Genomic DNA, 25,768 nt, shown 5'->3' on the forward strand with positions numbered 1-25,768 from the left:
CGAAGAAACAGTATAATCAATTAAACTTTAATAAATAATAACCATAACTTTTATTTTTTTTATCCAGCGCCACTTGTTTCGACTTATATGTTCTTGTCAAGATATTACAGATGTTGCCGCGGATACGAAAGTGTGCCTGTAAAAATGAGGCTTTTGATACCGGCCGAAATGGAGGGTGTAGAGGCGAAGCTCTCGCACAAGGAAGTTTTGCGGTGATATGTGTGATGTGCAGCGAGCCGGCAGCACGCGTAATCGGTGTGCCAGTTGCGTGTTGCTTTCCTCGTCAAACTTCTCTCGACTCTGACACTGTGTTACCATGGTGAAGCACTCGGTGACTTTTATTTTGTTCGCGCTTACGATTGGAGCTTCTTCCCGCAACGGGTATGATACCGACAGGGAATCCTGTTTTTGCTTGGTAAGACCAATCGTTTGTACTGAATCGCATCTTTTGCCTGACTTTTCGCGTGCTTTTAGAAGTATTGAGGGCTGCGTAGGTTTATTCGTACGATTAAGTTGAAGTGAGATTGACGGGCAAACAAGTTGCTTGTTGACAAGACAACCATGTCTGTTCCCGATTCTCGCTTGATGATGATCGACTCGTTTCATGGTTTTTCCTCCGTTGCCTGCCGTTACATTTCTACGCGGAGGCGATGCGTTATGTATGATTTTTCTCACGTGTTAGTCACTAGTAAAGTGCAGTGATTTAACTGCTAACACAGCGACGTGTGGCAGAGTTGAACGTTAAACGTAAGTACGTGTCAGATCGAGCTCCAGCACGCATGGGTGATATGTAAGAAATGTGAAACAGAAACAGAAATCGCTATCAGCGCTCGCTGCGGTATAAACTTGCGGTAAATTAGCGACAGCCATGCTAACACCGGGATTTAACTGCCTGACGTGAATTATCATCACACGCATACAGGCGATGCAATAAACATCTGTGCGGACGGTATCCGATTTCTCGCCCGGGGATCGCAGATTTATCGCTGTTTTTTTTTTTTTTCGGAAGCGAATGCCACGTATAACTTCAGCAGACTTCACCCGCCAAGAGTTTGCGTCAATTGCCGCGGCACATGCGACGTACAGTGCCCTTGTTTATTTAATATACTTTATATTAGACACTGATGTCGCACGCATATGCTCTCTGCGTGTGCTCAAGCGGGCGGTACAATATTGATTGCTTTCTCCGAGTTTGTTTCTCTTAAAACTGTGCGCGAGTGGTGCTGTCAAACCTCACCATGTCACGTTTAGAAGTCTGCGAATCGCATTCTGAGAGAGAAAACTGAGTGATGAAAGCGAGCTGCGGTAGTGCAAGGGAGCTGCAGACGGTACCTTCTCTACCATCGCGAACCATGCATGCGTGAAATACTGTAATACCGCAACTAATTAGATACGCAGTGCGTAGCGTCGGCGCGCATGTCATGAAAGTGTTGCAGTACCTCTGGTTAGTAGTTGAGTGCTATGAGCGAACAAGTATGGTACGGAGCATTTTTAAAGCCGCACGCAATTCCTATGCTTCATTGCGTGGCGGGCCCTTGCGCTTCCCCGCAAAGCACAGTGCTGAGCCCTTTCATCCGGAAGATAAAACGGCGGCATGGGCAGCCTTGCGAGTGCGGGCTATTCAACTGGCGGTTGTTAGGCTTCCTGCTGAAGCCGTCTTTTTTTTTATTATTATTGCGACCACAAAGCGCCCGTTACGGACGAGAGCGTCGAAATGTTGCGTTATGAATGCGGCTTCCGTGCCTACGTGCTCGGATGCACGCCGAAACTGCCGCGCGCTGTCACAAATCAATGTGACGTCATCACAGCTTCGAGAGGCGTGTCATCGTTGTTGCCCTCTCTTGCCGGATACGCTGCACTGCGTAACGCCCTTCTGATCTATATTTTATCGCCTTGTATGCGATTGTAGCAGAGAGTGCCGTGACTTCCGTTTCGTAGTGCAACCGGTTTTTTTTAGGGCGACGTGCGTGACCCTGCGCCGTACGCCCCCGCGTTCGATATGCGTCCTGTCGATGGTCCTGTGAAGGCGGCTTTCCCTACTTTCACTCTCGTACTGCAACGAAGTTCGCGCGGGGCGGTTGATCGACAGGAAGCCGAGCGCGCCCATCTGCGCGTCTCCTGCTTTTTTTTTTGTTATTAGCATTATTTGTTTTTTTTTTTGGTTCCCGCTTTCACTCATGCGCGTGTCTCGATCAGATTACTGTGAGAGACGCGTGTGCTCAGGCGCGTAATACAAACCTATCACTTCTGCCAGATTACTTATGCGCGACTTGTATATACATCTTTCGTGTTTATCTGGCCGCACCATTCACCGGGAACGCAACATATGCCGAGCTCGCGCTGCGCATCAAAAGGCTGCCCAGCTGTCAGGTGCAGCTTACGGTCGGCTTCCCGACGTCGCCGTGAAAAGGATCGAGTGCACGTAGCATTTTTTGTTCTCGCGCCGCGGGCCTCATTTTTATGCCTGTATTTTGCAGGACTTAAGCGTACGTGGCAGTCGGGGTTCTTACTTTTCAGCTGCTCAGCTGTTTCCGGTTGCTCGTTCTGGCTGCTTGAAAAGAACAGAAATGTGCATTGATGGATCGACATTTAAAAACTCGATCTCGCGGTCCTTGTTCTTGTGCGGGTTCAGTGGGAAAAGCTGCTGGAGCGCTGCTTTTAAAATTAAGTTGAAAGTTTAACTTTGGCACGGCACGACCTCTCTGGAGGCGGCCCCGCGCTGTAGCTAGGAGACTGCAGACGACGGCTGCATGCATGCGGGCGTTGCGCGCCTGCAATCGAAACTGGCGGTTGGGGGCAGAGAAAGAAAAAAAGCTGGCGTTTTTTTTTCTTCTTTTTTTTTCCTTCCGTGTCAGGCGACGATACCCGCGGCTAGCTGTGTTGGTCACGCGAACGTGTACTCCCTCTTCCCTCGACCCTTGCACGCCTGTGTTTCTTTTCTTTTCGTCTGCTCCTTATCGATGTGGCAAATTGAAAACGCGCACGACTTCTGCTGCGGTGCTACCGCGGCACCTTCTCGTTCGCGCGTCGTCTGCTTGCGCGCGCTTCGCTGGCTGGACATGATGGTATTTTCCGCACCGGTGTCGGTTTCGGAGAGTTGCCTACCGTGCCGCGGTCGTGGGTGGTGCCGGTTTATTGGAGCCACCGTGGCCATTGCTGCCGTCTTTGTCGCGGCTGCACTGACGGATCAGGTGTGTTCTTTCCAGAATGCGCGGTGCAGCGATCGAACGTCGTCAGACATTTTCCAGCACGTAAGCACACGTACACCCGATCACATATGGGTGACTTTTGTGACCGCGCTGTCGTGCAGTGTCTGTGCGCGCCCATTGTTCACGAGACTCTTTTTTTTTTTTCCAACTGAGCTGTCATATCCTGTACTGTTGACGTATCTCTGAGTTCCTTTATGATCGCTGAAACAAACAGCACTCATGCAAAGCATTTGATCTTTTTTTTTCTTCATTCCTTTAAGCACATGTGCCGCATTGCTTATACGCATATGGTCTGCATGTTACCAACCCTTATAACATACCTAACTGTCAACGCAGATGATAAAGCCGTTCATTCAACCCGAATAAACTGTGACTGGTTGGGTATCGCTTTTGTTTGCAGTTGCAAGGTCAAGTAGATGACTGTGCTTGCAACATCGACACCATCGATCATTTCAACAACTTCAAAGTCTATCCCATTCTCAAGAGCTTGTTGCAGAAGGATTACTTTCGGTTCTTCAAGGTAAACATATGGTGTGTTTTTTTCGCATGCTTTTTCTTTCTTTTTTTGCTGAACACACTCTGAAGCCATATGTACTGACTTCCTCGTGCTCGTATGTCATCTGTCATTCATTTGCACTTTTAAAAAATTGTTGGCTTTTAGGATTTCCCTTTATCTTTGGAACGTTAGGTAGAACCTTTTCATGTTATGTCTCACAGGCATGTTTGGTGTATTTGCACATTAACAGGAAAAAAACAGCTTCTGTGCCACACTGCAGTTCACAGTACAGGTTGCCCGCTCTTTACATATAGTGCCAGCCTATTTTTTGCCCTGGAACAAGCGGTGTAGTCACACTGGGCAAATAGAACATACAGGTCGTTTTTAATGAAGCACCTGTGCACTAGCAGGAACATGAAGAGGAAAAATAAGCAGTGGAGAAGCACTGCAGCATGTTTGCAAGGCTTAATCCACTGTAACTGTGCTCAAATTTCTTTTTCTCAGGTGAACCTTAAACGGCCTTGTCCATTTTGGGCTGATGACAGTCGCTGTGCCCTTCGTGATTGCTCGGTGACTACATGCAGTGAGGTATACCAGCTATTTCTCATATACCTTTTCGTTGCCTCCCTTTAAATGTTACTTAATTTTTTTCATTTGTTTTCTGTTGTGCTGAATATAGTTTAATGAATGCTTACTTTAAGTTTCAGCTCTAGACTATTCCAAAAGCCCCCCCCCCCCCCCCCCCCCCTCTTGGTGCGCCGAATATAACACTACAAAACAAAGAGACCTCTAATTGAAAAGTGTGAAGGGTTCATGTGACGCATTTGTATGATGTGCTATCTTAAAAACTAATTTTTGTGTGTGAGAAATAATACTCTGTGGCCTTGCAGTTTATAAGAAATATTGTGGAGTAGGTTAACAGCTTGTAACCTACGTTTGTTCGCAGTGCATGATGGGTTATGGTGCTGCAGTGACACCTGAAGCCCATCCTGCTTCACTGTCTCAACTGTGAGGTACTTGTGTGTGCTAATTGTGAGTGCTACTGTTCTCAATGTTCCTTCTGTTTTTTGTCACCAAGGCAGGCACTGTGAGTGTTGGTTGGCTCATTTGTGAACCAAACTTTTTTTTTTTTGTGTCAGAAATCTGGCACTTCTCTTTTAGTGCTTGTGTGTGTTAGTCTGAGTCCTTGACCTCTGTGTCGTGCTAGTCTCGAGTCATTACGAAATGCTAACTGGCCCATACCAATAAGGCCCCACGTAGTACCTGTGTATATGTTGGTTGTGTCTTTGTCCTGTTTTGTGAGTTTCTCATGTTGCTGAGGGTAGTCTTAATTCCTATTTCCCTTTTGTTTTTGCTTGGTTTCATTTTGTTTTTGTTTTTTCTCATTTGTTACCCCCCATGGAATTGGACATCCCATCACTAATCTTGGACACATTATTTTCATAAAACCTCACCGTGCGTACTAAAGGGCTTTGAAACTTGTGCAAGCATTAATAGCCTTCATATTAGATCATGTGTGCTGCAGTTTAGAAAGTGTCTCTTAAGTTGTTCATTGACAATGTTCAACAGCCATCACTCATCAGGTGCTCTATGCTTTACCAGGGTTGCGATTGAACATACATTCTAAGGCTAATGCTAGGAAGCTGGCAACAGTATCTGCAAAGTACTTTTTGTCACTTGTACAACGTATTATCTGCCCTCAGCAGCATCATCAAAGCAAGCTGAAATTAATGAAAAATTGTGCATGGCTTTGCAATCACTGCAGCCTCTCTGTACTGATATTTAAATGTGCAGTGCCTTCTGTGCATTGCACGATCTGTCATGCAGTGAAATTCAGCTGCTGCACTGTTTGCTGTTTCCCTGCCGAGACACTAGACCCTGTTGTCCTCTTGAAATGTATCACCAATATTGTTTCTCTAAGCATTAGAGACCAAAGAAAGGTAGACAGGATGTATGCTAGCATATGTGGTGTCTGTGCCTCTGTTCAGTCATCCTAACTCAAACGTCATAACTAAAAGCATTATTGAAAGGAAGCCTGGTCTGAGTTCATACGCAATATAACATTTAAGTACCAGCTAGCATGGAGGAATGTAAACTTAGACAGCAAAGCTGACCGCTCTTTCTGCTCGCTTCAAGTGCACCCACAGTTGCGTTCTTATTGTTGTATATGGTATTGCGGTTTACCAGTGCTGCTGAATGTGTAACACATGCTTTCCCTTACTTTTATTTGTAACTTCTGTCATTCTGATTCTTGCCTTGCAGGACAGCCTTCCTCAGAGCCTCAGAGGCCACGAGAGGAGTTACGTTCCTAATGACAGTGTGTCCAAGGTAAATAAAAAAAAAAGTGCTTAATAGTGGCTCTCCGGAATGTTTTATGGCTCCGCAAACAGTTGCTGCCCAGCCGGCACAGCTGCCAAGGTGTACACTGAAAGGAGCAAACAAAGGCCTGAAAAATTTAACAGCCTTCCTGGAATTTAGTGTTGGCATTTGTGCTTGGCTTTCATCTGCTCTAAAATGCTGGCACTTAGTTTCTGTTCTGGCCTGGAATTTAGTGTTGGCATTTGTGGTTGGTTTTCATCTGCTCTAAAATGCTGGCATTAAGTTTCTGTTCTGGCAGTTTTCTTTCTCTTAGTCTGTAATGAAAAAAGCATACAGGTGGCCGCAATAGCTTACAAAGTACAGGAGCTATAAGAATGCATCCAACTCGTGCGTTACTCAAATTGAGAGGTACTATGTACGTGCTGATGTGTGCAGTTTCAGTGCACCTTGCATTGAAGCCGCATATATGCTTAAAGGGGACGAACAGCCGTAAGGGAAGGAATAAAGGAGGGAGCGAAAGAAGAAAGGAAAAAAGAGGTGCCGTAGTGGAGGGCTCCCAAATAATTTTTACCACCTGGGGATCTTTAACCTGCACTGACATCGCCCAGCACATGGGCGCCTTAGCGTTTCACCTCCATGCAAATGCGGCCGCCGTGGTCGGGTTCGAACCCGGGTAGCCCGGATGAGTAGCCGAGCGCCCTAACGACTGAGACACCGCGACGGGTCTGGGATATCTCCAGAGTGTCAGTTTTGTGGCTGCATGTTGAAAGGAGAGAATTGCCACTGTTTGCAGCTGTAGAAAAAAGAACTAAAAGCGGCATGTCACATCATTGATTAAAAACAAGCCTCTCACACTGTAAGTGGTGATTTCTAAAAAATGGTCCCGTATGTAAAATTAAGCTTAGTGTTGCTTGTAGGCCACTTTGATGTAGGCTACATGTGTGGACGTCTTGAGCTGTCTCTCTTGCCATGAGTGGGAGAAATTTAGATAGGTGCTCAGAGTGGTTGCTTTCTGTTAACCATTTTTGTAAGAAATAGGAGCACATTCTAAAATGAAGGCGTCACGAAGTACAGTGAAACCTCGTTGATACCATATTTATTAAAAATTTTGAATTTTGAAAAAATTGGTAATCCAGGAAAGCATATGATTCAAACTGCTTATTTTCGAAAAATGCCGATTAGCATCCCTTGGCAGCAACTTTTCTTTTAGTGTTTGCGCAATTCGGACTGCATTTGCATTGTCCTTGGCCGGAAAGTAATTCACAACGTTAGACCAGAATTTGTCGAAATTTTAAACGGAGTAGCCGGGAAAGTGTGTTATCTGGGAATGTATTAACTGGAAGAGATGTAGTGTCTCTCTATGGGACATTTTCGTTGCCCGATATTTTGAGCATATGAACTGGGAAATCACATGAACCAGGGACATATGAGCGAGGTTTTACTGTACTCTCGGTGTGATGCACTCTGTGAGTGTCTGTTGTGACAGACTTTCACTGTGTGAATTATGTTGGCTTCCACTGTTAGGGTTTCACAGTACAGTGGCTTCCTCTGAAATGTTTTGTCAGGCTTTGATTGAGATTTCATGTTTTGCCTTGAGATGCCTTGCTCTTATCCTTTGTAACATTCCATCCAGTATTCCAAGGAGGCCAATGAACAAGACTCCTGTGATGAGAACCATGATGGCTTGGGTTCTATTGACAACACTATAAGGTATGTGTGCTCCAAAGAACTGCTGGTCACAGTGTCAGATTCTGTGAAATATCATTTTGTGCTGCTGGCTCTAATGACCTGGATTAAAATATACTGCATGGCCATAAAGTTTTTTTTTTTTTTTGTGGATGCATTGATCTGAATGGTGACTCTTTTGCTGCCATCGTACTGGACATCTTGTCTCAGCTGTATTTTTTTATGTTGTCACAGCATTTTTTGGCTAGGAGGAAACGCTGCATTAGTTTATTTATTGAGCACTTTTTTTCGTTCAATGTTAGCATTTCTAGTGTTAATCAGTAAGGTCAGAAGAGAAGGCATTTATCTGTAAGAGGTACTTGTTCGGGCACTCCTTCGTTATCTTATATATGGCAAAAGTGGTTGACGTGTATTTGCTTTGCCTATCCCTCTTTCGCACACAGTGATGAGAGCTACAGGGAGTTCGAAAGGTGGCAAAAGCATGACGACTCTCAGGACAACTTCTGCGAGATAGATGGTGAGAATAAAAAGTTTATATACACAAGTGCATTTGATTGTGGAGATGGAGAAGATTACATATGTGATATCTGTTAGGTCTCGCTCGAGTACTTTTTTGGGAATACGGTGCCATAAGTTGTGCAATGGAAAGCCAGCCTTTCATTACTTTTATTGTCATCATGCCTTAGCTTGGTAAATATCGCTCTTAAAGCTTATCATGCTGGGTGGGGGTGCAATCCGCGTAAGGGCCTTGTCGTAATGCAGATAAGTATGTGACACTTTGTCACCTTTTCATCACTTTCTTTGGCCATGCTCAGTGCAGAATCTTGAGTTGCTATAATCAAAGGATTTCTGCTTGCCAGCCTTTTTGAACTTTCTTTTTTAGCTGCTGACAACACAGATTAACGTTTCGTATTGCAGCTGCTTGAACTTGAGCCTTGAAACTGGATTCATGGGGTAGCCAATGTATAAGACCCCTCATCCTTCCTTGAACTGCGTCTTCACCTCGTCTAACAGTCCTGTAGTTGTTTGTCATTGTTTAGGAACAGAGCTGCATTCTAAACAACAAAAAAACGTCCGGCACCTCACCTGGTTGTGATGTGGATGTGGTTTATAATGTAGGCTGAAATTTCGTACCTTTGCTGCTGCGCATTGCCCAGCATAATAAGTTTGTGGGTCAAGGAAGCTTTGAAAAATCTAACTTCACCTTTGGCCTCAGCCTGCAGCCTGAATATGATAACGACACTGCGGTCTTCCCACAATGATTTCTTCACAACTTGCATAATTCATAAAGTTTGGACATCAGGCGTGCATTTTTTTTAACATGGTTGATTTCTGCCTCCATGCAATGTAACCACCTTGATTGGACTTTGAGATGAAACTTTCAGAGTGTTTTATTCTTCCATGCTGAGAAAAAGGAACGGGCAAGACACTTTTGTCATCAGTAGTTGGCTGTTAATTTCACTCAACCAAATATGATGCGGCAGGCACGTGACAGGCTTATGGTCTCCCTTCATTACAGACGAGTCATCTGCGAGCATGGAGTACGTCGATCTAAGTCTTAACCCAGAGCGTTACACTGGTTATGCCGGGGCTTCTGCACACAGAATTTGGAGGAGCATTTATGAGGAGAACTGTTTCAAGTAAGACACTGCCACCTACACGGCTCTTTAAACTAAAAAAGAAAAGAGAAGTCTCAAAGCATTTTTGTAGCACTTTTTACTGTGACAGTGTGCAGCATTCCCTTCATATATTTATATATTTTTTGTCTTTTATACGCAGTGAAATGATCATACCGATGTAAGCATTTCTGCTTGTGAGCAAATTTTTTTTTGTTTTGCTCGTAGTATCTGAATTTTGTTCTTTCCATTTCTGTGCACAGCAAAAGTTTGCCGGTAAGATTACGGCAGAGCCGTGATTCATGCAGATGCAGGTATCACATTGCAGGTTGCCAGTAGCGTATGCGAGTGGACCTTAAGCTCGTTGTGGTGATGTCGTTCATTTTGTTTTCAGGCCTAATGTTGGTTATGGCCCTTACACAACCTCCAAGAACCTCAACGGTGAGCTCTTCTCAACAATTTTCTTTTTTTTTCTATTTTCTTGCAGCATCTGGGACAGCTAAGCCTTAATTCAAACAAACCTGGCTTAAACATTTTTGTGATTGAACAAACCGTGCATGATTATTGCTACAGAACAGACTTACATTAAAGCAGGAACCAGCAAATGGTTTCATTTTAAGATTTCTACTATCGTAAATTTATTTTTTGCACATGCCTAAGAGCCACACACTTCTTGTATTTATTGAAGTTCTAGATCTTGTAAAGTTGTATACTGGGCTTTTGCATTTTTCTGCCTTGGGCTACAGCTGTGCTCTCAACATGTAGGTTCACCAAATTTTTTGTTGCACATTTTCTTCCATTGCAGTGGCAGATAAGAATTGGCATACAAGAATAATCACATGAAATTCACCTTCGCTGGATAAATAGTTTATAATTCAATTTATTCTGTCATGTTTTTTTTTGGTTCCAACAGCCACAGCAACTATTATGTACAAAACGTCCCGAGTTCACGCGAGGCATACAAAAGCTGGACTTAATCGCTGCTTCATCATTAAATTCGCCCCATGCCGACCTGACCCAAGGTCATCCCCGGGTGCCCACGCAGTACCAGATCAGAACAATGGGAAGCAGACTATCAGTAATGTCCAAGCAGTACTGCTCACGCAGATTTGTCACATCACATTATATGATCACCGGTGCAATCTTGGCCTATGATAATACAGCCTGTGGAATGGAAATATGTAACAACCTGCCAGGTAGGTTTCCTGTGGAGTGAAACTGACAACAGCCTGTGGAGCTTAAACTCGAAACATTAGGCATTTTCACCTCAAGCGCCCCAACTGCATAACTGCACAGGATGCACACAATGCTGCCGCATCTGAAAACAGGTGTTTCCAGCTCTTGCCATATGATGTGATGTTCTTAGGATGTCTTTTTTTTTGTTTGTTTGTTTGTTCGACATTTGGCAAGCATTTTAAAATTCGGTTACGGCCGCTTTCTTGCCATATTGTGTGGCAGCTCAGCTCACTATTTCACTGAGTTCCACCAGATGGCGCCACTCTCACTATCGGTTGTGGCAATTGCATGCTTTGGTCTGCAACAGCAACCCCATATACACACCATAACACTATGATTGTGGAGGGCGCAGTGGTATGTGAAAACCTAGGTATTGTCCATCTGTTACTCGCACTGCAAAGTTGTGGTTTTAAGCTGCCCTGTCATTCAGTGCCATGCATTAAAAACATGAAAAAGAGCCCAGTGAACTAACTTGTCTGTCGTCGTTACGTGCTGCTCCGTAGCATGAATGTCATGCATTGTGCCCATGTAACGAGGTATGCAAATTGGTGCTCAGCAAGGTTTCTGAGGCATATGATTGCTATTGTCAGGTGCTGTGCAACCTCTTCTGGTGAACTGCATCATGTGGAATAGCTAGCAGCCCAAAACTCGTTTCTTCACAGTTTGCAACAGAGCGTGACACTTAATGCTGTAATGTGTAGCAGAACTATTCTTGCAAATGTTTTAGCATCATTGCACTAATGGGATTGGCTGTCAGTGTCATTTAAATGTCATTGACTCCCATTCCAGCCATGTGCCTGGAGAAGCGGGCTTTCTACCGCGCCATCTCGGGTCTCCATGCCAGCATCAACGTGCACCTGTGTGCCAACCACTTGAGCCGTGACCCGCTGGGCCAGCCCTCATGGGGTCCCAATGCTGTTGAGTTTGAGCGTCGCTTCAACCCCAAGACAACAAAGGGTGAGGGACCCCAGTGGCTGCGCAACCTCTACTTCGTCTACCTCCTGGAACTGGGTGCCCTGGCCAAGGCGGCACCCTACCTGCTGCACGAGACATTCTACACCAGCGCCGAGGATGAGACTGTCCCTGCTGCTGTGCGAGCGCTCCTGGATGCTGCAAGGTGCTTGTGGTTTCTTCCTGCTAACCTAAAGTTTGCATGCTTTGCCAAAGTATGCACCATGAGAGTGTTCATAGAGATTGTTGATATCATTTACTGAGTATGTCTTAGTAATTAAATGACAGGTGCAGTTGTGCACCGTTCACCTGTGTGGTGCTTGAAGCTCTCCCAAAAAAATTCGTCTCATCCTGCATTTGGAATTGTGGGAAAGACTGGCTTGTTAATTTGTTTGCTATGTGCGCATACTTTACTTCATCAACCAATGCTCCCCTGACCCCTGTCTTTGCTTTTGTTGACATTGTACATTGTCGCTAAATTTGGCCATCCCATCATCCTCATTTTGTGACAGTAGTATCATGTCTTGGAAGGCACCCGTCAAGATCCCTTGTTTACCATGTCTATTGAACCCACTTGTCAGGTTCTTAATTCTTTAGCTGTGATGATTCCTGCTTTGTGCTTATAGAACTACTCTGCTAAGAGCATGAGATCTGGGGCACCAGCTTGGTGGTTTGTATGGCCGTGAGCAACATGAGAGGAAACAAACTTTTTGCACAAAATTATGAATTTTTGTTTATTTCTACTCTAAATTTGGGAATGAATTCTGGAGGTTATGCACCATGGGGAAGACTGGTTAGAAAACAGAAAAAAAAACTGCTTGTCACACATAAATGTGAGTAATCAAGAAGTGAATGCTCAAACTTCGTTTCCTCTCATATTGCTCACAACTGCACCCCTGTATCCATGTGTACCACCAAGGCACCGTTTAAATCCCATGGTTGGTAGAGGCTTTTTTTAATGCAGTAGCATTAGGAGAGCCATTAAGGTGAAAACTGTCCAGTGTCGTCTGTGTGAAACCTCCACCTGCCAGGTTGTGTTTGAGGGGATTTTTCTCTCTCCACCTGTCAACTGTTCCCTTTCCCCCTCACCGCTTGTGGGGGAAAGGAGGGAGATGCCAAACAGAGAATGACTAAGTAAATGACTCGGACAACAGGAGTCCTATGTGCAAAATATACAGCCTCCTGAAGAAGTATCTGTGCAAAAATTAAGCTTTGTGGGAGCTATGCCTTCTTGCATTGCTCGAGAAGAGCAACCTTGGTTTCATAAGCCCCACTGGTGGCTGTGTTTGCAACAACCACCTGCCAGTGGTGCATTGCTTAACTGTTGCACCACTGTGCCAGCATCGGTATGACGACTCGCCACAGTCTAACAATGTGACACATTTTGCGTAGTTGTGTAGTAGTAGTAATTGGATTAGATTGGGGGTGTGAAAGACAATAGACTGAGAATTGAAATCAAATGAGAATGGGAACAGAATCAGAATTGGAATAAATTGTCGAGTGAGTCTCTTCATCAATCCAATCCATTGCACCTAAATTTTTTTGCATGCTTATTTGGAGATAAAAATTTGTGCCACTTCTTCAAGCCGGCAGCATAGAACAGTTCCAAAAATTTGGCTACTCCTAGAAAGTACATCAGCTCTTCCAAGTCTCTGCGCTCTTTGCTCTCTGATATTTGTTGCGAAAGGTCAGCAAATGCATCTTGGCTGAAGACTAGGGGACACAGTGATTTCGCTGCATGGATTAAATGCCAGTAGCTTGAGTGCAATTGTCAGCTTTTCATAAATACGCTCTATAATGTAAGTTATGTGACTTCTTTCTTTTTTTTCTCGCAGGGACTTTCCGCACCACTTCAATGACAGCGCCATGTTCAACGGGAAGAAAGACGCTCTCAAACTTAAGGTAACAACTCAGTGCAGTCGGTACTTGTTGCCTTGTTTCAAAAGAGGGTGGTGTCCACTCCTGCATCAAACGGACTATTTAGCATTGTTAGTCCTTTAGCGAGGAGTAAGGCATATTTATTCAGTGTGTGTAAAAGTCAGGCTTTAAATTTGAGTTGTGGCCATTATTTGAAAGCGAAATAATATTTCGCAAAGTGGCTGTTATTATTATTATTATTTGCAAGATTTTATCACTTAGGTTTATGAGTACATAGTTTAAAATTTCCAACAGTATGCATGGCAGTATGCGTTGGTAATGCATTTTCTCTTCTTTACACCTGTACATTCTTGCTGTACATGATGTACTGTCAGCAGTACAGCATTCCCAAAGAGTTTGCCCCTAATACTACTGCTGACCACAGAAAGCGCCTTGACAAAAAAAAAAATAAAGCATCACAAAGCCTCATACATACGAGCATAGCCTGTTTTGCCTTTGCTTTGTGGAAAGGTTGTACTGAAAATAATGCTAAAAAACCCCAGCCACTTGAGCCTCTATGATAGCAGAGTTCAAAAGACTCGAGTCTGTCATAACATGGTGACCAGCCTGATCTTGATGTATGTATGTGCTTCATTTTTTTTCTCTATTGCAGCAAAAACGAAAAAACATGAGGGTTGCCATAAAAGATTTCATTAAGCTGATGCAAACATGTAAAATTACATCCACAAACATGCTATGCGCACAGCCCTTTCTTTCTTTACTTTTATTTTTAATGGCTGTACAAATACCATGGCAACCTGCTTCAGGCTTGCATGGTTTGCATCATACATTTGTTCTCAAGCGTTTTATTTTTTTGGATCCTAGTGTACACTGAAATTTTCATCTTTTTCTCTCTTTTTATCTTCTTGCAAAGCTACTGTAGTGCACAAACTGCACAAATGGTTCTCTATTTTGGGCATCGTATTGAAAATTTAACAAGTACATCAGGTTGCTCATTATCCCAGGATCAGATATTGCAAGTACAGTAGAACCTCGGTGATACAAATCTCACGGGGTCACGAAAAAATTCGTATCATCCGAAATTTTCTATCATCCAAACGAACAAAATTCCTATGCAGAAGCATGAAAAATGCTTTCACACAGATATGTTTACGGCTGACAGGATTTATTCTCTGCTGTGCGGCCACAGCTCGCTGCACGCGGTGTGTACCGTGCGAATAGTGATCGTGAATTTGGCGATGTGCTGGCCACGCACTGCCGCATGAACACAGTGCTGAACTCTCAACATTTATTCAAGCATATGCACAGTGATTATCACTGAACAGAGTGCAGTTGACACTACTGTGTAAGGTTTTCACTCAGTTTGTATGTGCCGAAAAGCAGTAAGCTGCATGTCAGCTCATAAAAGCATGATTCCTTTCCTGTTCCAGGAGGAGTTCAAGGCACACTTCAGGAACATCTCAAGGATTATGGACTGCGTAGGGTGCGACAAATGCCGGCTTTGGGGAAAGCTTCAGGTGGGTTTCACTCGAATGCTTTGGAACACACGGAGTAAAAGTTAAAATAGTGCAATTTGTTTTGTGATGTGTACTAATGTTTGGTTCTGCCTTGCGTCATGAAGGTCCAGGGTCTTGGCACTGCTATGAAGATCCTCTTTACTGACAAATCACGTCTACCTCCGGAGAATCCAAGGTTCCATCTGACTCGGTCAGAGATTGTGTCTCTCTTCAATGCTTTTGGAAGGTAAAGGTCTCTTTTTTAGCTTTGCCCTCAGTTATTTTTTGTGAGAAGAATAGGGGTATATCCACAAAATGGTTCACTTTGGAACCGGCTGGCTTCTTTGCAGTTCACCGCTCTTAATTGGCCAGCTGACATTGCATGGTGAAGTGGCCAATTACGCACAGCAAACCGCAGAGAATCGAGCCAGTCCCAAAGAGAACCATTTCATGAATATACCGCCCTGTATGCTCTTTTTTAATCGCTACATTTTGAGCCTTTGGAAGCATAGTGCAGTGAATACCATTCTGATTTTCTGTCATGTTCCACAGTGTTTTGTGCGTAGTTGTGCTAAGGGTGCTTTCAAGCTGTCGGTAATGTGCGTATGAACAGAAAAAACATGTGATGGATTATGAAGCTGTGACTGTACAGCAAATTGCCTGCACGACTCATTCTTATCTGTTTTAATTTTGTGGTCAGTGATATCACTTTCTTTTGTTTATGCTTTTCTTATTGACAGGATAATTGCTAGTGGTGCTCTTATTTGTGCAAATGTAAACTGTGCCAGCTGTTATACTGAAACCTTTTTTCTGTCTAGGTTATCAAATAGCATCTACCATCTACAACAGTTCAGCAAAATGCTATCCTGAGAGTGTGCTCAGCTGACATCGTCCAAAGGAAAAGAGCAAGTGTGTGGTGTGTGTGCGTTTTCGCACGCTTTGCAGCACCAAGAAAAGTTGGACTGGACTGGTGTGAAATCACGAGTGTTTTGGAACAGTTTTATCAGCAGACGGTCTGCAGTGATATTGTGTCCAATTGTTGTCATGATGTGTGCTCACTCTTTTCAAGAGAGATTCGACGTTTTTACTTTGGTGCAGAAAGGCTGAATGACAGTGCTTGTACACATTGTATTTAACTTTTACCCCCTCCCAACGACGTATGTTTACGTCAGAAGTGTACTTACGTTGCCACTCTGTTCGATATTAAATGCCCTTTGTTTTCATGTCATGCGTTTATTTATCATGACGCTGAGTACCTATGTCACAATCTCTAATATAAAAACTCTCGCCACCATCAAGAGCATTAAATAAAAGCTGCTCATTATGTATGTACGATTGTTTTTTTTTCAACACAAGGATACATTACCATCCACAGGAAAATTCAAGGTGAGCTGTACAGCAACTTGACACTAATGACAAAGTACTCTTCAAATGTTCAGTGATTTTGAGAAGTGGTCAGATAGCCGACTAGTGGCTGAAAAAGTTGAACTGCGCTGTGTAAGGCGCTGTTCGCACTCAAGGCTTTCGCCTTTAAGGAAGACTGTTTTTCTCGATCGCTAACCTCTGTAGCTGTTCACTCAAAATGACTTTTGAGCTTTCGAAAAGCGCTGCACAGGTGTGTATCTGCTGTGCTGTGTGGCCCATAAAATGTACGCAAGAAGGCATAATTGAGGGTCCACCCACGAAACACAAATAGAGCTACGCAAGCTGTAACATCTACAAAAGTATATGGTAATTTATTTTCAGATGTTCTGTAGACAAAGAGGCAAAAAGAGGTGTTATGTGCCTGCTAATGCTCTGCCAAAAAAGATCTAGAAAACTTCTTTGTAAGAACTCAAGAACATATTTAGACATTTTTATTTTTTGGAAATGGCTCCTTATATGAAGCCTATATAGACTCAAGATCAGTATGCTATATATTTAGAACCCTCTAAAATCAACCAGTGGGATCCCAGTCAAAAAAAAAAAATTGGCAGTGGCTTAGCTCTGCTATGCCAGGATATACATAGCGGGAGGTACGTTTCCCTGGCTGAGCTTGTTGGCACTGTATGTTTCGCAATGACAGACATGTCCGGGTCGCAGATGCACTTTCGGAAACTCGAATAGTGTGATCAGTCACACGACGACGACGGGCCTTCACATCCTCTTCGGCTGGTTCCCGTTGACTGACGCCTTCTATAGGCTACATCTCGGTGGCTATGCGGCGTCTATTACGCTCGGCAGTCTGGCGTGTCCGTTTGGCAATGCGTTCCTCACTCTGTTCGGGCGTCTCCGCTGATCCCTTCGCCTTTGGACGCTCATTCTCTCTTTGTTGAGTAGCCAGCTGCCAGGTGACAACCTTGGGATCGGAAGAGCTAATTATCTCTTGTCTATACCACCGTTTAGCAGCGGCTGGACTCTCTTTCTGTGCATCCATATCAAGCGTTGCGATACAGCCACTGATTAGATCTCGGTTTTTATACGCAATGCTGCGCATGCGACGACGTACGGTGTGACGTCATGCCAGATGGCGTCGCGAGCGCGCAAAGCATAAGGTCCGCAAATCACAGGAACCGTCTCACATATCTCGGTGGACACCCTAGCCGCGCCGTAAAGGAAAGGTATAGGAGGGAGGGAAACGACGAAGCGCGCGGCGCACCCACTCCTCCTACCCGGTTGCCATGCGTGGTAACGGCGCATGCGCACAACTGGCTTCCCGCAAGTATACATCCTCATATATCGGTGGACACCCGAACCGCGCCGTAAAGGATAAAGGAGGGAGGGAAACGACAAAGCGCGCGGCGTACCCACTCCTCCTCCCCGGTTGCCATGGTAACGGCGCGTGCGCACAACTGGCGTCTCGTCTGTACCGCGAAATGCTCGACTGGTAGCCTAGTGTAGCTCGCGCTACAAAAAAAAATGGGTCCAGTTGTAAAATTTCCAGTTGAAACCAATGAGTCGAAAACCAAATGCGTTTTCGGCACCCATTGCAGGGCTCGACGAATTTTGCCCAACTTCCAATTAGAAATAATTTTCCACTCAAGCAGACAAAATGGCGCACCAATTGAACTCAGCTGGCATACCTATTAGACTGAAATGGTTTGAACTGGTCGGCAAATCAAAAAGCTAAATTACAGTCGCATTGGAATCAATTGGCCTTTCTCCTACGACTGCTGCCAACATTTCTACAATGGTACTGATTACTACAAATACACGTCGTTACAAAAATCAAGAGTCAAACAAAGCACACCAACAGAAGTTCTCCAGTATATGCGTAGAGCACTTTTGTAGTCACTTATATATACCGCCTAGCTGGAGCCAGTGGCGGGTCAACATTAAGCGAAGCTATCTAATTTAAGAACGCCCGCAGTGATGGTGGAAGTGATGAAAAGAATTTAAGAGATTAAGCTACTATATCTCTTTTACAAGAATCTTAATAGCCCATTGTTCTGTTTTATAGCCAGCTAAATATATATATACAGAATGAAGGACATCATTGACTTACACTAATAATAATTGGTTTTGGGGGAAAGGAAATGGCGCAGTATCTGTCTCATATATCGTTGGACACCTGAAGCGCGCCGTAAGGGAAGGGATAAAGGAGGGAGTGAAAGAAGAAAGGAAGATTTTCCAATTGGGTCGCCCAGTTGAAACCAACTGGAGCTTCCAGTTGGGAGATACAACTGGGAGCGCCGAAATCAATTGGAACCTCGCAAACCAGTTGGGTAATCCAGTCAGAAACGCAGAACCGATTGGAATGCCCAACTGGATCGAACTAGGGAAACCAAATGGACTAATAATAATAATAATGGTTTTTTCGGGGAAAAGAAATGGCGCAGTATCTGTCTCATATATCGTTGGACACCTGAACTGCGCCGTAAGAGAAGGGATAAAGGAGGGAGTGAAAGGAAGAAAGAGGTGCCGTAGTGGAGGGCTTCGGAATAATTTCGACCACCTGGGGATCTTTAACGTGCACTCTGAACGCGCATAAAACATGAGCAAGGCTTATCACAGTCCAAATAAACTGTCCTTTGGCGGAAAAAAAGAGGCAACAGCAGCAACCATGATTCAATATGGCGGCGCCCATGAAATTTTATTCACAAGCGTCAATCAGCTGCGCTGGCACTCAGGGGCAGTCCCACTGGTAGCTGCCGTTCGTGAAAGCAGCGGGCCAGCGTCGCGCGATCACCTGTTCACATCAACCTTCAGCGCAACCGTCGCTAGCCTGTGGTTTGCGAAAACATGGACCGTTATAGAAGAGGACCGTAGCGAGACGTCGTCGCAGGTGAGCGTCTGCGCGCGCGTCTACGTGTAAATAACCACTATCATCAGCCGCGGCTACTCGCTCCCTTGTTTGGGTTTGTCGCGAGCTGGAGACGTATCTGATGTCCGGAGCGCGATGTCTGAAATTAACCTCAAGAGTCTGACGGGGGTGGTCGTAGTTCGATTGTTGTGTTCGGCCTGATGTGCGATTGCTTTCTTGCAGAGCAAGGAACGTCTCTGAGGAGTCATGTTCAAAATAGAGTCATACGTGACTCCTCTTATCCTCAGCTATGTGAGCAAGTACGTCAAGAATATTCGGCCTGAAGATTCCCAGGTATATAATTTCGCTTCCTCTTACTAATTCGTTGAATGATGGGAACTAAAAGTAGAGAATAAAGTGACGAAGTAACTAAAGTGTTTCATTAGCTGCGCATGTACATAAAACGAACAATTGAGAGTGGTTGGTGCGTAAATTGTTGTTCCACTTTTTACGTGCTGTCATGTGAACTCCTCGCAATACGAAAACAAAAGAAACAGAAAGCATGCCTGCAAAGTCGGCTGGGATATATCTATGTTTATTAGCTTAACATATTCCCCGATACATTTTCTCTGCTGAATCTGATTATTTCTCCTGTCGACTGCGCACTTATAATTTATTATCTTTCTGTTGTTGAGTTGTAAGATGTGTACTATACAATGATGTGTTGTGAACAGGTAGAAACAGTAACAATTGATATTGGCATGCATTTCTGCGATAGCTTAATTAGAGGTACATAAAGTCATGAATTAATTATTATCTATATTGCTGCAATCTGATTTATTACTTGCCTTCAAGTGGCATCATGCGCCTCTTTGACAAAACTATTGTGGTGTGGTTCCTGGCAGGTGGACATAATTTCTTGCCATTAAGCGTATAAAGCTTCAACATGCATAGTAAGCTAGAAACCAAAGCTAGAATAACTTGCCAGCCTTGATAGGTTATCAGATATGCAAGATCACTAGCACGATAAAAAATTTAGCCAGTTTTGATTAGATCGAAGATGCATCAGACCCCTTTTCATTCTACAAATGCAAGTTAAGTCTGCCTAACTGTTATTTGCATCTAAAAAACAAATACAGTACTTAAATCTTCTGGTCTCAAGTTTCAGTTTACTTTGCACTCAGCATACAGAGATATCCAAAAGCTGTATTCAGGTAGAGTAGATTATTAAAAAATAAGCTGTCTTCCCAACCATAATTGAACGATATTCTTTCACCTATTTTGGTAATTATTTCCGCAAAAATTTCTTTGAATTTGCCATTGCATGCAGCGTTTAATTCTTTATGATTAGGTTGTAAAATAGTAGGTTATAAAAGACAGGCCAACAAACTTGCATTACATAATGAAATCTCTATTTTGGTGACTGAAAAAAACAGCCAGAAAATCGCCCCAGTTCAGAGACAACAACAGCAATATCACGTTTGGTTTAAATCTACCTGTGAATTGAGACAGTAAACTTCAGAATGTTTGTGCGCAACTATTCTTGACCATCTTGCACCTAGCCTGTGCAAGTAGTGACATTAGCATGTGCATGTAAGCTCCATTTAAAGATCCTGTCTCAATAGCTATCGGTGCTGTATCAGTGTGTACTGTTCTGGCTGATACAGAAAATTTTCCACCTATCTAGGACAGAGTTTCGTGAACTGGCAGCATAGCTTGCCTCATTGTGTAAGGCAAGCTAGAACACCTGCATGGCACAACTATGTTACTTTTCCCCATATTGTTTCTATTGTATTTATTGTTTGTAATGTAAACAACACTATGCATTTTGGCTGCTATAATTTTGTTTTTTGTCTGTAATTTGCATTCACAGCTGTTTGTGCAAACTTTTTTCAACAAATGTGCAACATAAATGGAAATGCAACTGCTACAATAAACGTAATAATGTTTCACGTTTTGCCTGCAGTTCATGCATTGAAAATGAAATCAATGATACATGACACGTCGTAAAGGTGGTTCATGAAAATGCCTGCCACAGTGACCTGGTAGCTATGGTGTTCGGCTGCTGAGCATAAGAATGCGGGATCCAATCCTGGCTGCAGCGACTGCATTTCATTGGAAATTCAATGAAGGTGAAATGTAAAAACATCTGTGTGCTGTGCGATGTTAGTGCACTTTAAAGAACCCCAAGTGGTCTGAAATCATCTGGAGCCCTCCGCTATGGCGTCCTGATAGCCCACATGCTGCTTCCATGCCATACCGTACCGTACCATATTGTACTATGAAACAGATAATGTGTATGACCATTATCATTCTGTTCATGTTCACCCCCAGCTTTCACTGTGGGGAGGTGATGCTGTCTTCAGCAACTTAGACCTGCGACTTGAAGCGTTAGAGCAAGAGCTGCGGCTTCCTTTCCGCCTTGTCAATGGCCACATCCATGAGCTGCGCATTCACGTGCCATGGACCAAGCTCACTTCCGAACCCGTTGTCATCACCATCAACACCATCGAGTGTGTCCTGCGACTGGGCGAGTCGTCGAGCAGCTCCTCTTCATCCTCCATGTCATCCACACCTTCAACGGCTCGGTTCCGGCGAACGAGGTGCGTGAACGCTTTTGTTTCATCTGTTCCAAAATGTGTTCATTAGCAGAGAGCATCGATACCTCGCTCATCATTGCAACTAGCTTTATGCATTCCTAGGTAGCACCGAACATTACAATACTGTTATAATAACGTCATGTAAGTTGTGTTAACAATATATCAGAATAGTTAATTTACCATTCCTAGCAAATGTTATTCTAATGCCCACTTTGTAGCGATATTATGTTATAGGTTAAAATGTTATATGTTGCATAATAAACATTAGTTTAACATTCCAAATAAACATTGGGTTAATATAGCCTTGTGAATGGTATTAACATTAGAATGTTTGAATAATGTTATTTTAATGCCCACTTTGTAATGCTATTATAATGTTATGCTATTATAGCGTTATATGTTGCAGGATAGACATTGGTTTAATGTTCCAAATAAACGCTGTGTTAATATAGCCTTGTGAACGTTGTTAGAATCATAACTATAAATTAACTGAACAATTATATTTCAGGCACAGGGTTCCAGAACTTTTCCGATTTGTTGCAGTAAACATGTTTTCCAACTTGTAATACTTTGCAATTAAACCTCTTAGGTTGTGCCTGAGATAGATTGCATGTGCGTCCCATTATTTTCTCACAAAGCTTTGCTTATTACCCATTGCTTATTGCTCATATGGGGCACCCCTCAGTGACGGTTATATAAGTTTGACTCTATGCTATCCATTTGGAGGTGAGTGTGTATGAGTAGCATGTTGTACTGTATAGTGGAGCTTATGTGTCTCCCTCGTTGTTGGTCCTTGCACAGCATTGTGATGTTATGAGAGATACCAACTGGCAGGCCTGCATGCTCGTGCAAGGTTGCTGAACCATTTTCAAGAACGCTATGTTCGTGCTACATTTATGTTTTTTAATGTTTCATTTCTGTTGGAGGAAGGTTATTTTTGACATTTATGTGTAACATTACAAAAATGTTAGAAAAAAGGGCAATTAAGAGCAGAGTTATAACATTTGACCAAAACAAAATTCTAACATTATTGTAATGTTTTGGTGCTACCTGTGTTTTTAAGACAGTGTGGCGGCAAAAGTGTCTGCTACAGCAGGCCTAGTTGTGCGGAGCGTGATGGGGCAGTGCTAGTGGGGCGCTAGTGATAAAGCCCCCGGAAAAAGACTAGTGAACCTTGCGGTTGCAGGAATGAACGTGAGCGGGTGCCAGGCACAGGGTGGCATATCATTTTTAAAATCCAGTACGGCCAAGTTGTGTGAGGATTGTTATACTAAACTTAGTGCAAAATATGCATTTAAGTGTGGTTTGTAATATGCACCTCATAATGCAGAGTAAGAAATGATTGCTCCCATTTCCACGATGTCCCAACATTGAGCAGTAATTTTACAAAACACCAAACATGCCTGTTTGATATCTACACAATTGTAGTCAACTACAGGCAGTGGCTGAGCCTGCATTTCAGGCACACAGGAGTGCATCAGCTGTGAGAAATGTGGAGCTGGTGTCTGACGACACAGAGGAGCGGGAAGGTGGCTTGTGGGTTATTAATATTGACACGAAAGTTGTGCAGGTGCCATACGATACGGAGAAAGAAAAGTGCGCCAGCAACTGTTGTATGAAAGGTGCAGTGCATCGTTCCTAATTGAAATAGCGGGAAATGAAAAGAAGTGAAGTTACAAGAGATACGGTTCATGAGGGGAGCACAGCAAAAAGAAGGTGCAGTTTTTGTCACATGCTCTCTGACAAATATGGGCAGTGGGTGAGTTTGTGAATGGCTAACTTGAAAATCGGTGGAATAAACTGAGACGCGCTGATTGTCGTGCAGCTCTGCCCGTGCCATCAGCCCAGAGGGCGGCAGCTCCTCTCAGGCCTTTGCTCAGCCTCCTGGTGGCTACCTTGGTGGCCTCTTGCAGCGCGTGCTGCACAACATAACCATTGTGCTCAACAATGTCATCCTCAAGTATGCGGAAGAAGACCTCGTCCTCTCGCTCAACGTCAAAGCAGTTGAGGTGACGTCTGCTGACGCCTCCTGGCAGCCGGCATTTGCTCAGTTGGCTGCCGAAGACCCAGTGCTGCGCAAACTCGTCTCCATGGAGGATGTCACAATTTGCCTGGACAAGGTGTGTTTCATGTCAACTTGCTGCTTTTCTAAGTGAATTGTGCACCTCAGGTCAAGTGATCTTTAATTGATACTTGTAGAATTTAATATAAGAACGGAAGTTGTAGCGCACCTGTATGTAAATTTCCTGCTCACGCATTGTTTGTGATGGAACCTTATACACAACACTGTTGTGCCACGATATGGTCATCATTATCTCTGTTGCCATAGTTATTGCCATTGACTTAACTGATGGTGATGCTTGTGATGAAAAAGAACAACATTGTCATTATCATATTTCAGGCACAGTAGTGCATGAGTTTCTTAGTGTCCCATGACTGGTTTCAAATGCTCATTGCTTGTATGGTGTGTTGGTTACAGTGCTAGCAGTGGCTATTTCATAATAAACTCTGGCACGTCTCCAACCAGTCACCTCCGAAGAAGGAGCCGAGCTGCTTTTGAAACGACGGGTTTCAAATTAAGTATTTTGGTTGGAGACGTGTCCGAGTTTATTGTAAGCTATCAAATCCGACCAGACAGGCAGTTCTGTCAAAAGTTTAGTTTACAACGACTTGATAACGGCCTTGACACTAATGGCTGATATCTTTAGTGTTTGGACTGCTCATTTCCTTTTTTCTGTGGTAGAGTTTGCTTCTGGAGGACTTGACTTGTCCCATCACTTCTTTTGTGCAGCGTGATGCTAGTGGAAAGATTGAGGCCTATCAGGAGCCTCTGCTGTACCGGTGCTTTGTGGTGGGGCGGTTGCACATGCGCTACGACGGGGGCGGCCGTCCCAGTGCCCTGCGCTTCCATGTTTCGTGTGAGCGGCTAGACTTGTCGCTGACTGACCAGCAGCTGCCTTTGTTTGTGCGGCTCTTAGAACTCTGCCTGGCGCTGTACTATGGTCGCCTCGCTTGCAACCCCACTGAAGAGTCGCGAGATGCCCCCTCGCCAACCGACCAGCCGCAGGTACCAGCGTCGTGGGTGTCTTCTGGTGCAACAGGTGCAGGTGAGTGTCATGTTAGTTAGTTGTCGCACCATTGCATTGGTTATCTGCCATAACATCATTCGTGTCATTTGTCATATGATTGGTCATACCATCGGTCATACCATAAGTCGTACCATTGGTCATAATACCATTCGTACACTGACTGGGACAGCTGCTGCCACACCTTCACTGTAGAGAAAAACGAAACATTTGAGAGTTTTTTTATGGCCTTACTGAATTTATTAATGGTTGCCTGACAAACAACCACACGACTAATGAATTTTTTACCAGCAGCTGAAGGAAGTGGTGCTCCAGACGAGCAGGGCTGGGGTGCATGGGCGTGGTCCATGGTGCCACAGATCTTGCCCACCTGGGAGGAAGAGATGACAGGTGTTGACGATGTAGTGGGTGACCCCACTTTGGTGGACTCCGGTTGGCCAACACTGTACCACATGGGCTGCTATGTGGCTAAGGCCACCTGCATCTTCAAGGTGAGTTGACAAGTGTGCCATAAAAAATAAATCCAACAAAAAGCCAACAAGGCTAAAAGAAAAGAGAAGTTGAGGGAAGTGCAGCAGGTTCCTGGTCAGATTGAAAACTCCTGAATTATTCTTGCCTCATTACTGGTTTACATTTTCTGCTTGCAGTGGAACCTCATAAATTTTAACTCACTCTGTTCAAACTTTTCCTTTGGTTCTGTCAGCATCAAGTGTACTAAAAAGGCTTCTTTAATTCAGACCCTGTGTAATTTAAAGACCTTGTTGGTCCCTTTTGAGTTCGTAATATTGAGAGTCAATTGCACGTGCTTTCGAACAGTTTGATGTTTCATCTACTTAACCTGAACTTGTGATAAGCTTAAAAGATTTACAAGTTCTCATTGTGTTTGCATTGAAGAGAATCTGCTGCACACCTGGTATTATAGTGGGAGTGCTACCAAGCTAATGCAGCTGCTTAAGATATTGGAACCTCATAT

At 43.9% G+C, this 25,768-nt stretch overlaps 2 protein-coding genes across 4 annotated transcripts in view; both read left to right on the forward strand.

The window, feature by feature from the left end:
• The first annotated feature begins 140 nt into the window (after nt 1-140).
• Ero1L (endoplasmic reticulum oxidoreductin-1-like protein) lies at nt 141-16,215 on the forward strand. 2 transcript variants are annotated; one of them, XM_077666095.1, is made up of 13 exons: nt 141-415; nt 3,610-3,729; nt 4,210-4,293; nt 5,968-6,033; nt 7,658-7,734; nt 8,154-8,227; nt 9,230-9,350; nt 9,721-9,767; nt 11,352-11,679; nt 13,349-13,415; nt 14,822-14,908; nt 15,013-15,134; nt 15,706-16,215. In XM_077666095.1, exons 1-13 carry the CDS (start codon nt 317-319, stop codon nt 15,755-15,757), a joined length of 1,344 nt encoding a protein of 447 aa, XP_077522221.1. In that variant the 5' UTR covers nt 141-316; the 3' UTR covers nt 15,758-16,215. The 2 variants fall into 2 exon arrangements, with proteins under 2 accessions (XP_077522221.1, XP_077522220.1); XM_077666094.1 differs by lacking the exon at nt 141-415 and adding an exon at nt 3,009-3,251.
• Nucleotides 16,216-18,968: 2,753 nt separating this feature from the next.
• The window catches only part of Vps13B (vacuolar protein sorting 13B), an 86,098-nt gene continuing 79,298 nt past the window's right edge, over nt 18,969-25,768 (forward strand). Inside the window, exons 1-6 of one of the 2 annotated variants that reach the window (XM_077666100.1) lie at nt 18,969-19,151; nt 19,353-19,463; nt 21,444-21,712; nt 23,535-23,829; nt 24,501-24,816; nt 25,090-25,286. In XM_077666100.1, the coding sequence (XP_077522226.1) occupies nt 19,377-19,463; nt 21,444-21,712; nt 23,535-23,829; nt 24,501-24,816; nt 25,090-25,286 (1,164 nt within the window). In that variant the 5' untranslated portion in view covers nt 18,969-19,151; nt 19,353-19,376. Of the gene's footprint in view, nt 19,152-19,352; nt 19,464-21,443; nt 21,713-23,534; nt 23,830-24,500; nt 24,817-25,086; nt 25,287-25,768 lie in introns of both variants that reach the window. The other variant, XM_077666099.1, reaches the window with a different exon arrangement.

Source organism: Amblyomma americanum, chromosome 5 (genome assembly GCF_052857255.1).
Source record: "Amblyomma americanum isolate KBUSLIRL-KWMA chromosome 5, ASM5285725v1, whole genome shotgun sequence".
Classification (NCBI taxonomy): domain Eukaryota; kingdom Metazoa; phylum Arthropoda; class Arachnida; order Ixodida; family Ixodidae; genus Amblyomma; species Amblyomma americanum.